Source organism: Lepisosteus oculatus, chromosome 2, assembly GCF_040954835.1.
Source record: "Lepisosteus oculatus isolate fLepOcu1 chromosome 2, fLepOcu1.hap2, whole genome shotgun sequence".
NCBI lineage: Eukaryota > Metazoa > Chordata > Actinopteri > Semionotiformes > Lepisosteidae > Lepisosteus > Lepisosteus oculatus.
Window position 1 is genome coordinate 61,385,113 of NC_090697.1, and position 15,267 is coordinate 61,400,379.

At 36.6% G+C, this 15,267-nt stretch overlaps 1 protein-coding gene across 1 annotated transcript; it reads right to left on the reverse strand.

Annotated features, from left to right (window-relative positions):
• Positions 1-792: 792 nt before the first annotated feature.
• krtcap3 (keratinocyte associated protein 3) lies at positions 793-11,020 on the reverse strand. Its single transcript, XM_015344809.2, has 7 exons — positions 10,862-11,020; positions 9,109-9,293; positions 7,762-7,821; positions 6,120-6,317; positions 5,204-5,338; positions 3,664-3,771; positions 793-2,655 (listed from the first exon to the last, which is right to left on the reverse strand). Exons 1-6 carry the CDS (start codon positions 10,872-10,874, stop codon positions 3,676-3,678), a joined length of 687 nt encoding a protein of 228 aa, XP_015200295.1. The 5' UTR covers positions 10,875-11,020; the 3' UTR covers positions 793-2,655; positions 3,664-3,675.
• Positions 11,021-15,267: the final 4,247 nt, after the last annotated feature.

Sequence of the window (15,267 nt, forward strand, 5' to 3'; positions counted from 1 at the left end):
TGCAAATTCTGAGTGCATAGGGATTTGTAGTTCTGATTTTCTGTAATCATTAACCATAATTCATTAAAATATACAGGAATCAGGTATTAGAGGGGGAAAAAAGATTAAACGATTAAGTATTTTCAGTTTACTTTCACTGTAGGGCTGTATTTTTAAAAACCACTAGTACCTGTTTATTTCTTACTCAATACCTCTGTGTAAAAAATTAGATCCATCCATTTTCTAAATGCTTCATCCAATTCAGATCAATTCTGGGCCACAGAGGTGCTAGAGCTTTTCTCAGCAAGCAAGAGGGTACACACAAACACATTCACATTAGAGACAATGTTCCCAGAAGCCAATTAACCTACAGTGCTGTGAAAAAGTATTTCCTCTATTACTGCAAATTTTTTTACAATGAATGTTTTCAGGTCTTCAGCCAAAATACAAAGTACATCTTTGGACTGTAGAAGAAAACTGGAGCGCCATGTGAAAACCCATGAGTACACAGGGAGAACTTACAAATTCCACAGATAGCACACAGGCCAAGAAATGAACCCTTATTTTCAACACTGTGAGGAATGCTAGATATTAATTAGGAGCAATGCTAACAACTGCACAGTATTGTGAGGTTGAGGAACAATGTTGAAAAATGTTATCTATGAGAACTATTCACATATTCCTGATTATGCAACAGCTGTGGCCTATGAACAGTGTTTATCCAATATTCTTGTACACTGTTGGCATGTTAAGTAAAATTAAAAGCTACGAAATAATGCACTGTTGTAAAATAACCATGACAATTGGTTCTAAACATTCTAAACTGTTTCTTTATTAAAACATGGGTTTACTGAAGATTTATTTATCCAAAAGTTTGTGATGTTGTACAGTATACTACTACAGTGACAAAAGGCTGTGGAAAAATACAATAGTGAATTTTATTTTTTTAATACACAGTATTACAAACTCAATTATGATTAACAACTTAAAAAAATCAATTTAAATTTAGGTCAATAATGCAGAACAAACTGTGAAGCATTGTTAGACATTTTTAAAAGCGTTCCAGTAATATTGAAGATATATTCTTTAAGTATAATCATCAAGAACTTGCTTAATAAGAAATGTGAATGTACATAAGAAATGTTTAAAGTTACCTGCATGAAATACCACTTCTTATTTTGATAAATGATAAAAATACACAAAATGTTATATTTTCTCAATTTCTGGACTAAATTCCTAAATTCAGTGTTAAACAATCACTGCTACCTCAATGAAAATGAATAAGTTCTGAATAAAAAAGAAATTACGCCATTTATAAACAAATAGAACCTAAAGCTAAACAGATGTACATTTCCAAAAGGCAACACTGGCATTAAAGGAGCAGGAATTACTCAACATGCTTCATATCTGGTACTACAGTCTCAGTGCATTAAATATGTGATGTAAAACGTGCTTCTCAAATATAAATTAGGCAAGTATTTTGACTTTCAGTTTCTATGTCCTACAGAAATTTGACAACATTCTGCAGTAGTTTTAGAAGTTTTACAAGATCTTTCAGCTCCGTTTGATGTTTTTGAAGATGCCTCAGAGTTACAATAGCAGACTTACTGATCAGAAACAAAAAAATTTTTGTCTCATCATCTCATGTTACATTAATTAAGAAAGATTAATCTTAAGGCACAACCAAAGTGAACTATGAAAACCATGGGAAGATAACTTTTTTTCTGAGGTACAAACCCTTTGTAGTGACGAAGATCTGAGATCACACAGGTAGTTTTAAAAAGCTTCCATGACAAAGCATTCTGTGACTGGACAATGATCACAAAAAAAAGGAATGCAAGAGATTGTGTGCTTATCTAAGATATTTCACTAACATTTCTTACTTCCATAAAGCAAAGAAAAAATAATCCAAAGTTGGATAGAAGAGAGATAATTTATTAAAACGAGCTAACACAGGACACTCACTTGAAATCCTGGAGTGTTTTTCATATAACCTCCTCGGAGAATCCTCGGAGGAAGGAGAATGTGCAAAATCAAAAATTGAAATGTTTTCTTTCCAGTTTGATTCATCATTGTAAGTAATATTTAAAACAATTGTGAAGCTCTAGTTCTAGTTCTTAAGGGCTTTTACTTGGCATTCTTTTAGAAATCACTTGTTCAGCTAAGATCGTGATTGGAAATTCCTAATGGGTGATGATTAGTTAGGCACCAGCAAGACTTGGTTCTGTAGTTGGCCAGGATTTGCTCAGCCCACCAAGCAGCATTAACCCCTGTGTCTGGCCATGTCCCTGTAAGCTTGCAGTGTTATCAATTATGTATGCCTCAAGTCCCACCATTGACACCTTAGCCCTCCAGTTGTACTGCTCCCTTGCAGACTTATAGGATGTAAAAAGCCAGATGATCCAGCAGCACCCAATTTGAAAGTTGCAGATACATTTCCTTCATGCTGGCACAAAGGCTGAGAAAATAAATTTTGTGTACAAAATAAAAATAAAAAAATCACATTTCAAAAAGATAAATCAAATTATGGTTTCAAGTATCTTTAAAAGGCAATCCTCCTGAGGAACAAGAACTTAGAAATAAAGTAATCACTGCTGTTGCCACTGTAGTCCGTTATTGAATGTGAGCACATCAGATTTCTCATGTTTGTTCCTCAGTTTTTACTCCACAAAGAACCTGCAAAGAATGGAGTGAAATAATGAATAATCAAATATTTTTACTTATATGAGACAAACAAGATTACCAAGCAAAAGTCTCCCAAAAGCATTTGTTTTTCAAGACAAAGTGAGCGCTGAAAAATCTAAAATGTCTAGAATGTAGAAAAAAGGTAGTTAACTAACCTTTATAGTACAATCCATTGATAAACATTTTAAAGATGTCATAGCAATAATGACAACTTTAAAAATGATAAAGGAACAGATATTTTTTTCATTTCTCAGATTCAAAACTGCCTATTTTTATATTTCATCCCATTTTGGAACTGCCAGTTGTTGATTAACTCTTCTTTATCACGACAGCTCTTGTACAAGAAAGGGACCAAAATGTTTCCTGTCACCATTTTACACACCGGTAAATCAACAGAATAAGTGTTGATATTGACAGATGGCCCCTTTATTCAAATTAACATGAATCCACATGTCTGGTAAGCTACTGATTCAGCTAAGAAAGCTGAGGTAGACTCAGGACCATCCCAATTCTAAATGTCCTTTGTCAATTGTGTGCCTCTGTATAGGTTCCACCATAAAATCCTGTTAATTAAGTCCAGTTTTGAACTGCTGATATCTAATAGAAAATAATTTTACACAGGTTTACCCTACATTATTTGCTGCATTACAGCACATTTAGTTTCTCCCATCATATTATTCGTATATACGAATAAAAATGTCTTTCGAAGTCACAATCATTAATTTAATATTAAACCATTAAAATATATTTACAGAGCAGAATGAAGTTCATACAACACATAAATCATATAAATATTAATATTTTAAAATTGGTACCACCATATTTAAAAATTGCCTTTTGGAGGTAGTTAGCAATTCATGTAAAACCACCCACTGGCTATTGTCTCAAAAAACATTTTGCAGGTACAAAAGACACTTCATGTTGTAGTAAATTTGTTCAAAGTAATATAATTTTAAGTTGCAGCAGGTGAATAGGGCTGTCGATTCAGTCATAACTTACCATCGTTCCCCTTTAAGCGTAGCCATCGCCATGTGCAATGAGCTGGTGTGCCAGTGGACTGCAGTCTGGGCATTCTCCTTCTCGGCTAGCCAGAGCTGCTGCCTCTAGCTGCATGGGAAAACAAACGTACCAGGCAGTGCATGATAATCCTTGGTTCATGCAATGGTCCAATATACAAAGAATTCCTCAAGCCTATCTTCCACACTGCAAAATACTATAAATACTACGTATATACAAACAATGGCTAAATATCCGCAAGCTAGATAACTTTGTTAGTAATGTAAGGGTTTGGGTAAATAAAAACTCAACATGTTACTTGGCAATCTTTAACACTGATAGTCTACAAAAATTGGATCACACAAACTCCACATGATTTAATATGAAAACTTCAAAAAGTCCACCAAAGATAGAACTGTGTTTCTGTGTAATAAAGGAAAAACAATAATACAAATCTATAGCCAAACATAGCACTTTTTTCAATTTGTCATAATATTAAAATGCCTCTATTCTAGAATGATATTAAAACATATAGCATCATTGACTATGTGACAGTGTTATTATATTCTCATTATTCTATGATAATGTGGCTTATTGTTAAGATGTTCTCTCAAACTCCCTAAGACTATACTTCCTGGTGCTACTCTCATCTGCTTATGATTTATATGTAGTCTCGACCTTTTATCACAGCCCACTTATTTTCCTGCTCAGAACAGTTTAATATCAAACAGCTTTGACTTTGTTTGCTCTCCCTGTCATCAGAATTTAAAACAGGTGGGACAATCCCAGTCCTGGAGAGCCACAATCCAGGTAATTCTAAAATAATTAGTTTCTAAGCATTTGGAACAGTTATATTTAGATCACATAGATATGTAGTTTGTTCAATTAAGTAGTTTAGAAATAATGAAGATAGCCAACATTGTTGCTCTCACCAATTACAGTTGGTCATTGCAGATTTAATTGAACCAATCAATTTACTAAACTGATCACATCTCAAATGTGTTTCACATTTTGCGTCGTTTGTAAACCAATGAAGAAAGGGTAATCTATCATAGATCTCCAGGACTGGATTTGCCAACTTTGTCAAAAAACCTGTAATGGATCACACTTCTGTGTGTTTGGAGTCTTTCATATTAACAACATACATTTGGTGATTTCACCAAAATGCCATAAAAAAAATGCCATAAATTCTCATATTGTTTTCTAATTGGGAAATGAAAGGAACTACAGAATTTAGTGCCATCCAATAGTGGCCCCCTAAAATTTTAACCTCACTGGGGCTCTGGATTCAATTCCAGACCTGGCGCGCTATATGTGTGGGATCTGTATGTTCTCCATGTTTCGTGTGGGTTTTCTCCAGGTGCTCTGGTTTCCTGCCTTGGGAAAACTGGACCTGTCTGTGTGCCCTGTGATGGACTGCTCTGCATACGTGGTTTGCAGGCATAGACTCCGGCTCCCCCACAACACTGAATTTGATGAAGCGGTCAGAAAATGGATGGATGAGTATGCTAGTGAAAGGGAAAACAGAAGGGAAGAGTTGTACCTGCTCTCTGAGGTAGCTCTGGTTACAGGGGCTCTTGCCAAGAAGGGTCAGACCCACTACAAAGCACCAGACAGAGAGGCCTGCCTCCACTGCAGCCATCAGCATGCAGGGAAACCATAGTGCCAGTGTTGTGTCCTGAGGTAGAAAGAAAGGAGAAATCACAAGAATAAGCAAAGCTGACTGACGTTCAGCATTAAAAACAGGGTGCTGAAATTCATCAATAACAACAACAACAACATTACTACTACTACTACTAATAATAAAGTAGACACTCCACTCAAAGCACTTTACAGGTAATGGGGACTGAACCGCCACCAATGTGCAGCCCCACCTGGATGATGCAATGCTAGCCAAAGTGTGCCAGTACGTTCACCACAGACCAGCTATCATGTGCAAGGAGGGAGGAGAACAGAGCGATGAGGCCAATGGATAGTGGAGATTATTAAGAGGCCAGGGTGAAATTTGGCCAGGATGCCAGGGTTATAGCCCTACTCTTTTCAAGAAATGATCTGGAATTTTTAATAACCACAGAAAGTCAGGACCTTGGTTTTATTTCTCATCCAAAGGATGACACGTTTTTTACAGCATAATGTCTCGTTTACTATACATTAGGATCCACACAGAACGCAGGGTGAGCGTCCCCCACTGGCCCCACTAACACCTCTTCCAGCAGCAAGTTTTCCCAGGTAGTCTTCTAGGTTTGCGGGTACTGACCAGGCTCACACCTACTTAGCTTCAGCAGATTGCCAGTTGTGAGTTGCATGGTGATATAGCTCTTGGCATTAAACGCATACACTCTTAAGTATAGACTATTTGTTAGAAAGTTGGATTTGCCAACTTTGTCATAAAACCTGCAAAGGATCACACTTCTGTGCATTTGGAGTCTCGTCCACTGAAAGTGGATGGAAGGACTCACATATATGCGTGTGCTGTCGAAGGGACAGTCATTGAAGGCAGAGGACTTCACATTCACAGGGAGCACAGTCATGTTGCAGCCCAACATCAGGTTCTTCCCTCCACCGGATATGGTCAGGGAGATGGCCAGGAGCAGCCCAACACAGCATGCAGCAGACAGCAGCGCGTTCAGAAATGATGATACGACCAGACATACGTGCTGATGGAGAACAGAGAATAGCAATAGTTCCTTAAACTTCAGTACAGAGGGCACTTGCTGCAACATTCTGCACAAAAACAAGTTAATTAAAATGACAATTGCTAATATTAAAGTCTGTTTCCAAATGTATAGGATTGTCAGTTATTCACTATAATACCCCCCTCATTTCTCGAATGTCTCTTTACATTTTGGCTCACAGCAATGACGTTTATATCTAATAGGCAGAATAAAAAATGTTTTTTAAACCGATGCACCAACTGAAGTATCCATTTTTGACAAATCACAAGCTGCGCAACAACATACAGACAGGCCAGCATTACTTGCAGGAGGCAGCGTGAGCCTGTAGATGTCCGTGAAGCGATAGGAGTGAGGTTTCAGTGGGAGCCAATGGAGCCCTGTGTAGCTAACTTATCCCTGGTGGCCCTCAGCCAATTGTGCACCACTATTAAGGGACTCTGTATCTTAACACTGTGTTCCAAGTTGAATTGTGAAACAATTACTATCAGGTCATGTAATGTGCATTCCTGGTGTGCTCTCTTTAATGCTAATGGTTTCTTTGCCTTTCTGTTTGACATCTTTAGGTCACAAAGTGCTGGATGTTTTCCCAGGTATTCTCCATCTAATTTGGTCAAGGGCCATAATCTCTCAAGCCTGCAGACTTCTTCAAAATAAACAGTGAAACATGAACCATGAACTAGGGCCTTACTTAACTACAGTGCAAATATGAAAATAAAGCAGTTCAGTTGCTTGGGCACAGGAAAAAAATAAGTAATTCAACAAACTATTTTATTCCACAATTGTACTGTCCCCTCGATAGCCCAGTAAAACTGTACTGGTTGTAATAATATTTAATATTTATTAATTAACCATACTATTTTTGCACTCTTCCAAGAACAACCTTGCACTGTTTTTGTCCTGTTATATTTTCTCTGTTTGCGGAATTTTGCACAGTTTTGATAACTTGATTACATGTTTTTTTATGTTATGTTATTACATGTTACTGTTATTGCTATTGTGTTACTGTCTATTGTCTTATCTTCTGTCCTATTTATATACTGCACCTGAGTGACTAATGAGAAACACTTTTCATTATACTATGCACCTGTGTAAGTTTAATGACAATAAAGTTGAATTGAATTGAAATGCAATTTTCTTATTTTCTGATAAAGGAGGTGAAATGATAAACTCTGAAGCATTACTTTGCATAACCTGCAAAAAAATGAAGAAGATTTTACACTGCACATTCATACACAAATAAATCTTGACAAAGTGCGTTAGCAGGGGAAAATAATCAGTGATTGGATTTTTTTAGTCTATATTCCTTTTGGTGTTTCTGGTGGACATTTGAACAAATATTTACAGTGTTTTTTAATTTTTCTTACAATACTTTAAAAGCCACATTCTAACTTTTTACAAACTAACAATAGCTAAAGAAAAAACTTACCATTTTTGAATTTGTGAGATTTCGGGACACAAGAATAGCAACAATGCCTGTTGTTATACTCTGTAAAGAATTGTTAAAAATAATTTTAGTTAAGGTTAAAAAGATCACTTTCTTACAAAACCTATGCAACGTTTTGAATATGTAATGTAATAAATGTTCAACCTACATCACTTATTCTTAGATATAATGAACTGAACCTATTTACAGAAGGGCATTCAAAATATTTTGAAACTCAAAGAGTTCACATCACTGAGTGGGTCATTGAGTAATGTACTATTCAAAGTTTAAGCAACATGGAAGCTTTTTTTACTGCAATTTAATTTCATTCAGCTTTACCTTTAACAATATTTCATTATTATTATTATTATTATATAATCTGTAAAAAGTAAATTACTGAAACTCAATTTGTGTTATTAAATCTTATTTATGTGGATGTCTCAATACTTCTACTCTTGCTCCTCATGGGTTAGACAAATTAACATAGACAATCAACCTATCAGTGTAAGGGAACAGGTAATAGGTTTATTCCATGCTGAAAAAAAGAAGAAAGAAAACAACGTTTCGGACGTGGAGCCTTCTTCAGGTGTGTACCCACCTGAACTACTACAACCTATCAGTGTGTCTTTGGGAGCAACCCAGATTACAAACTATTTACTGCAGATTAGATATTCAAACCTAAAACTAAATTACTTGGTGAATCACTTACACAGTGCAAAATGGGAATAAATCGTTAATGAGGTGCAGGACTACAGTACAAGTACGTGAACAGAGAAATAACACAAAAGCAGACTAAATATAATCATGATCTTAGAGCATTAGCACAACAGAGAGCTCAACACTAAGCAGGACTGGATATGTTGTGCAGCACTGGGGACACTTTACAGCTTGCAAGGCAGAGACTGACTGACATGTACACAGCAGTTGTGTAAATAGGTGTGTTTTGAGTTTTGTTTAAAGACATCCGTTATCTACACTGTTTCTTTGTCCTTTTCTTAAAATCACTGTGATGCTTGTTCCCCCATTTTCTTTATGACTAGTGATGAATTCTCTGCTAGCTAGAATTCATCCTCTTTTAAATTCAACAAATAGAACCATTAAAATATTTAGTCTTTGTCATTGTACCTGCTTCAGATAAATTATTGTATATTAAAAGAATTTGCGCTCTGTCACTAGAATGTTAGTGTTCTGAAAATCTTTAAAATGCCATTATATTTCATGCACTAATATTATACCTTGTTATAATGAGACTGTTTTGGGGCACTTAGGCAAGAAGCTCACAATAAATAAGCACTACATAATTTTTTTAAAGCAACTGATTGGTTGATTCAACGATAAGAAAATACTGACCAGCAATCCTGACACCACAGAAATGATGTTAGCGGTGGTGTATTCCGTTGTGATCTTGTCACTGGGTTTCGATACATGACGAAGCACACTACCATGGACAATTGCTGCTAGAATAAAGTTTATATGCCCCACAAATATTAATATGATGCCTTTTCTCATCAGCTGACGAGGGCCTTTCTTTTTATCTGAAAAAAAAGAGAAGCGTTATCAGTGATGCATTAACTTGCATTTCTGCTCAAGACTCAAACCTAGAGCTTCTTTGACTGGAGACTTCAGGTCTTGTCCACAGACAAGACACCAATCTGCTAGACCAAAAGGCAACCCCCATGAGGGCCAAGGGAAGAAAGAAAGAACTTGTTATACTCCCATAATTTTAAAACGGTTACATTAAAATAATGCAAAAAAAATCCTAAGATGACAGGATGAGACAGTTAGATGGTAGGGTGTAAGCTCTTGAGAACTGAACCTATACATACATACATATATTTCAGTTATGTAAATCTCTTCTCTGGCAAACAAAGAACTACAGAGAACTACTGAGAAAAACAGCACTGTGAAACTCCAGGTGGGACTGAGTCAAATGTGTGTCTGGCAAAGGAATACTAATAGTGATATTAATGCATATGCTACTAAGTATAATGCTACAACTCCACACAGAAGGTAGCAATGTCAAAACTGAATTCCCAGAGACACATGGGATCTTATGACTATAACTGTCCTGCATTCCCCACTTCATCAGCATAAGTAAATTGACCCCACACCTAAAATAAACAACTAGAATTGACAATCACAAGAAGCATGAAAAGAGTCCAATTGAATAAGCAACTACAGCCCTCCCCCCCAAAAAAGTTCTGATGACACCAGAAGTCACCAAGATCTTCAAGACTTGAAATCCCAGGTCCTCGATGTGAACAGAAAAGTTAAGTAAAAAGACTTTGAATTCAAGCATTCAAAGCTGTAGGGTAGAATCACATCAGACAACACAAGGAACAACAAGAAAACATTTAATTTTAAGAGTTTTAAAAAAGATGAATCCCCAGCTATGCAATAACTCTGTTACAAACATAAAATGTTGCATGTTATATTTTCTAAAATAAACTTCGCTGTTTTTTATGATTTGTGTGTACATGATTTATGAACGCTATGGTGTTGTTGGTATCATTTCAAATCTATGGACTCTTCTCTATATCAATTACTTTGTCAGAAATCAGGCATTCTATTGAACCAAGACATTGGAGCTCGAAGGCAGGTTTGATTCTTATGTTCTCCGTTCTGCTGCTTTATTAGGGTTGCGTAAGAAATCTTTATTTGAATACATCTAGCCTTTTTCATTTCCGAGCTTTCCCCATGCATCCTATTATTTTAGTTTTTTCCACTTTGGTATGCAGTTAACTAACTGTATTTTTACTACCTAGACTGAGCCACTGTGAAAAAACAGGCAATTCACTTGTTTCTTATTTCATTCTGAAGTTGTTTTGAATTTGCAAGCATAAAAACGTGCGTAAAATAGCCTTCATAAAAAACTGCAGAAACAAGGCATGTCAATTTTAACCGTTAACGTGATTAGTACATGGACAAGTTAAACACATTAAAAGAATACATAAAGATCATCTTTGCCAGCTCTTTACAATGTTACAACACAAATCATTAAACTGCGTTCAAACTGTTTAATGGCTAAGCTCACTGCTACTACCAGGAAGAGCGTTTATTAAATTAAAAAAAAAATTACCACTGAGAATAAAATATCACTTACCAAATCTACACATTATTCCAATTAGGACAACCCAGATGTTATATTAGTAATGTTTATTCAAGAAAAAGAAAAACATGAGTGTTTCTTTCCTTTCTTCTCTCCCAGTTCTTCTGAAGTGACCCATTACCTACGTCACGTTTTTACCTGCGGACCGGAAGTGGGTGCTAATGAGAACAGAAAGGTTCTTTGTATGCAGACAGATCGCAAATGAGTGTTATGGAAGACAGAGATCTGCATATGTTAATGGTTTAGGTGTTAGTTGGCCTCGATGCGTTTACAGCTGGAGACTAACTGCTCAGCTCCTGCTGTTTGATAATTCCGGATGCCTGTGATCGAATTTCTTTTCGGCAAAAAGACGACATGGAGTACTAATAAAATATGTTTATGAAAAATAGTTGACCACCTCGGTAATTTTCCTTTATCGTTACAATTTTGACTTTTAACAGTTGTACACGCATTGTCTCAAAACAAACAACAAATGTTCTTTAGTCATTGAGGTGTTATGATTTTTTTATTAAATTATTTTATTATATAAATTACCAATATATAAAAATATGATAACAGTGCTCATCAAATTATACTAGACCGTGTGAAGTTGTATTTTTAATTTCTAAAACTTTAAAATGCTTGAAAATACGGCGAAGCTTGTCCTTGTCATACACTGTAGCCTTGACTGAAGTATTGTATTTACCCGAGTTTACCAGCTGTATAAGTGGAGATATGATGTGCTATCCTGGCATGGACGTTATCACTGAAACCATGTGATTTGTATAAAAAGCGGTAGTACTGGTACCACTCAACTGAACCCCAAAATGGTAAGAAAGCACCCATAATATCATGATATTTTTTTAAAAAAACAGAAGTTGGAAGGGGGTGGAGTATGTAGGTGGAAGGCAGCTATGCTATCAAAGTTATGTTAAACTTTTTGCTAAGCTGCAGTACCACAACATAGACAAGGTATAATATAGAACAGCAAGAAACAAGAATCCACAGTGAATGAATCTTTGGGACACAAACGCTTGTTTGGGGGACTTAACATTCAAATTCTGAGAGTACGTCATGATGTTGACCTATACAGTGCTCAAAGCAGATTGGGATGAATCACCAGGAAGTCAAGCAATTGCTTTTTGTTTTATAAATCTGGGCATATGCTAAATGTTAAGCATTTTGTTTAGAACAATATGGAAAAGGTTTTGACTGGAATACAGAGAGAGCACAGATGCTGCACCATTGTATTAAAACAATGGAATGGAGGACTATTGTTCAAACAATAGTGCTAAACAGCAGTAGGCCAGTTAGTGTGTAACTTGTTGTTTGCTTTCCGATTGATCAGTGATCATTGATCAACCTCACACACCTGAAGAATGCTCCACAGCTGAAACGTTGTGTTCTCTTTCTTCTTTTTTTCAGCATGGAATAAACCTATTACTTGTTCCTTTGCAGCCGACGCATGCTGATGCAGCTACCCACCTGAACTATTGATCAACCTCTACTTGTTTGTCAGACATCAGTACTAAAATGTAAAACTACATGAAAATTACCAATTTGTGCTGCATTTATTTTTATTTCTATATGTTCAGTTCTGTTTGAGTGTTTACTGTTTAGGTAATATTGCACAAACATTCATTGTATCATGTGTCTTTAAATGGAGGCAAGAACAAATGAGAGGAGGTCTCACCCTCTTGCTTGTAGCTTAGTGGCTAACTCATTTCAATCAGGAGTCCACAGTTTTACTGGACTGAAAACTGGTTCTTGACACCTACAACTCTTTGTGTAGAAAAGTATTTATTTTCTCATAAAATAATTCCTTATTTATTTCCAGTTACCCCTGTTCTTGTTTTATAACAGATTATGAAATGGCCACCTGGGTTGAAGATGTTTACATAACATGATTTTATATACCCCAGCCAAAGAATGCTCCACAGTTGAAACGTTGTGTTTCCTTTTTTCTCTTGTCAGCGTGGAATAAACCTATTACTTTATCCTTTGCAGCCTACGCATGCTGACTCAGCTACCTGCTTGAATGATTTTATATACGTGGATAAACTGTCTTCTCAGTCTCCTATGTTCTAGAATAAAAATATTTCACATTACAATCTCCCGAGACTACACTAGTCTTTCTTCTCTTTTGTGAACTCTTTCTGGGGCTATAATATCATTTCTGAGGTATAGGGACCAGAACTAAACACAAAATATATTGGAATAATGTATTGATAGTGTGTTGTAAAGTCTGGGTATAACTTAATTGGATCTAAAGTCCACTGTTTTGTTACTGTACGTCCAAGCATTGTTTGTAATTTTTATTGCTTCTCCATGATGATAAGGAAATAAAATAATCTAAATAAGCAATCAGGTCCCTTTCATTGTAAAAAAAAAAACATTCCTCTTCAAACCCTATGGTTTTAAAATGGGTTTTTGAAAATGGGGGGTTGCCAGCCCCCTTAACTGGTTTTAAATATTTGATATGGAATTTGGATTTAACAGCTCACCTGTGGTTGAACAAATTGTCCATCCTTTAAGAACATGAAAATTATATAGCTGTTTTAGATGTTGCAATTCTTATGATATGTCCAGTCTAGGATGCACAGCTCTAAGGGTGTAAATTTGAATACACCTGCATATTCCCTTCAGGGTTCCCATTTGTTCCTACAAAGATTGGATTTAACCATTGTACTATGCTGTACAGCTTCTGAAGCTTAAGAAAATTATGCAGGAAATATCACTGGGACACTAGATTAAGGTTCTGATTAAATTAAAGTTTTAACTCACAAACCAAATCTAAGTTCACAGACCAATACACATGTGTTGATGATAACTAGGATGTCTTTTTTCTCTGTTCTTCTGTTCCAGAGCATTCTTGGTTTATGTTCCAACTAAGAATCAACTACCTAATTGAAAAGACCATTGATCTAGCAATTTTCAAAGTAAACACCATTGTTTTCAGTGCTGAAGCTCCAGGAGAGCCCATGTTATCTGTAAAAATGTGTTACTTGAAATCTGCAATATTTTATTAAAAGAAGCCTCCGGTCAGCAGAAAGCTTCCAAATTGTAAATCAGTTGGAATTTAGATTTGCTTGGTGGGCTTACATTTTTATTCAACTGGGGCAAATAGCCAGCAGCCATATCACTCTGTAACTCACAACTGGCAACCCACTGAAGGTTGCTGCTGGAAGAGGTGTTAGTGGGGCCAGCAGGGGCGCTCACCCTGCGGTCCATGTGGGTCCCAATGCCCCAGTATAGTGATGGGGACATTATACTGTAAACAGGCGCTGTCCTTCGGATGAGACGTAAAACCGAGGTCCTGACTCTGTGGTCATTAAAAATCCCAGGGGGTTTCTTGAAAAGAGTAGAGGTGTAACCCCGCCGTCCTGGCCAAATTTCCCATTAGCCCTTACCAATCATGGCCTCCTAATATTCCCCATCTATGAACTGGCTTCATTACCCTGCTCTCCTCACTGATAGCTGAAGCGTGGTGAGTGTTCTGGCACACTATAGCTGCTGTCGCATCATCCAGGTGGGGCTGCACATTGGTGGTAGTGGAGGGGAGTCCCCGTTACCTGTAAAGCGGTTTGAGTGAAGTGTCCAGAAAAGCGCTATATAAATATTAGCAATTATAATTATTAAATACAATTTCCTGTATTAGGCATTTGTCTTTTAAAACATACATCTCCATGAGACACACAGACAGGGAGAAGGTTGGGGTCAGAGCGCAGGGTCAGTCATTTTTTAAGGCGCCCCTGGAGTAATCGGGGTTAAGGGCCTTGCTCAGGGGCCCAACAGAGTAAGATTCCTCTGCCGGCTGTGGGATTTAAACTGGCAACCTTCCAGCCACTAGTCTTAAGAGTTTTATTTAAAATTCAAAAATGACTTGAAAAGTTTTTTTGTCGTAAACTGTTTTTCAAGTTGTGCACCTGAGCAAAAGATGATTGCCGGGAGTCATTATTCGTTTTCAAAGAAAATAGAAAATTCAGAGAATGCACCTAGGCATCTCTTGAGCTTCATGACAAGAAACATCTAAACACACCAGGATCTTAGGTCTTACTATTCTGTTCTGGATTTCAACCATGATACAGTAACATCTGAATTGCGTGCGTCCCCACGATGTCAGTGTACTTACCAGATTAACTTTCTTTCTCACATAGATTGGTATTTCAGGACTGTCTGTTGAGACCGTCTTCTATTTAGCACAGGGCATCAGCATGAATTCTAAATACCAAGAATTACTGTTTCAAATGCAAGGTACTTCAAAGACATCAATTTCTTGTACTTTTGTACACAGCAATTGTATTGATTAGTATATCCTCACACTTTTATCGGCCACTTTCTGATTTGATTCATTATTCACACTTATAAAAGTGTTTAGACCATACATCTTTTTAGTTCCTACGCCATCAAATGTTGCAGAA

Bases quoted from the DNA above. Each gene is read 5' to 3' on its own strand.
- krtcap3 (XM_015344809.2), bottom strand. The intron at 7,822-9,108 runs GTCAGTATTTTC...AATTCTTTACAG, and splicing joins CTGTGGTGTCAGGATTGCTG to AGTATAACAACAGGCATTGT. The intron at 5,339-6,119 runs GTGAGTCCTTCC...TTTCTACCTCAG, and splicing joins TCGACAGCACACGCATATAT to GACACAACACTGGCACTATG.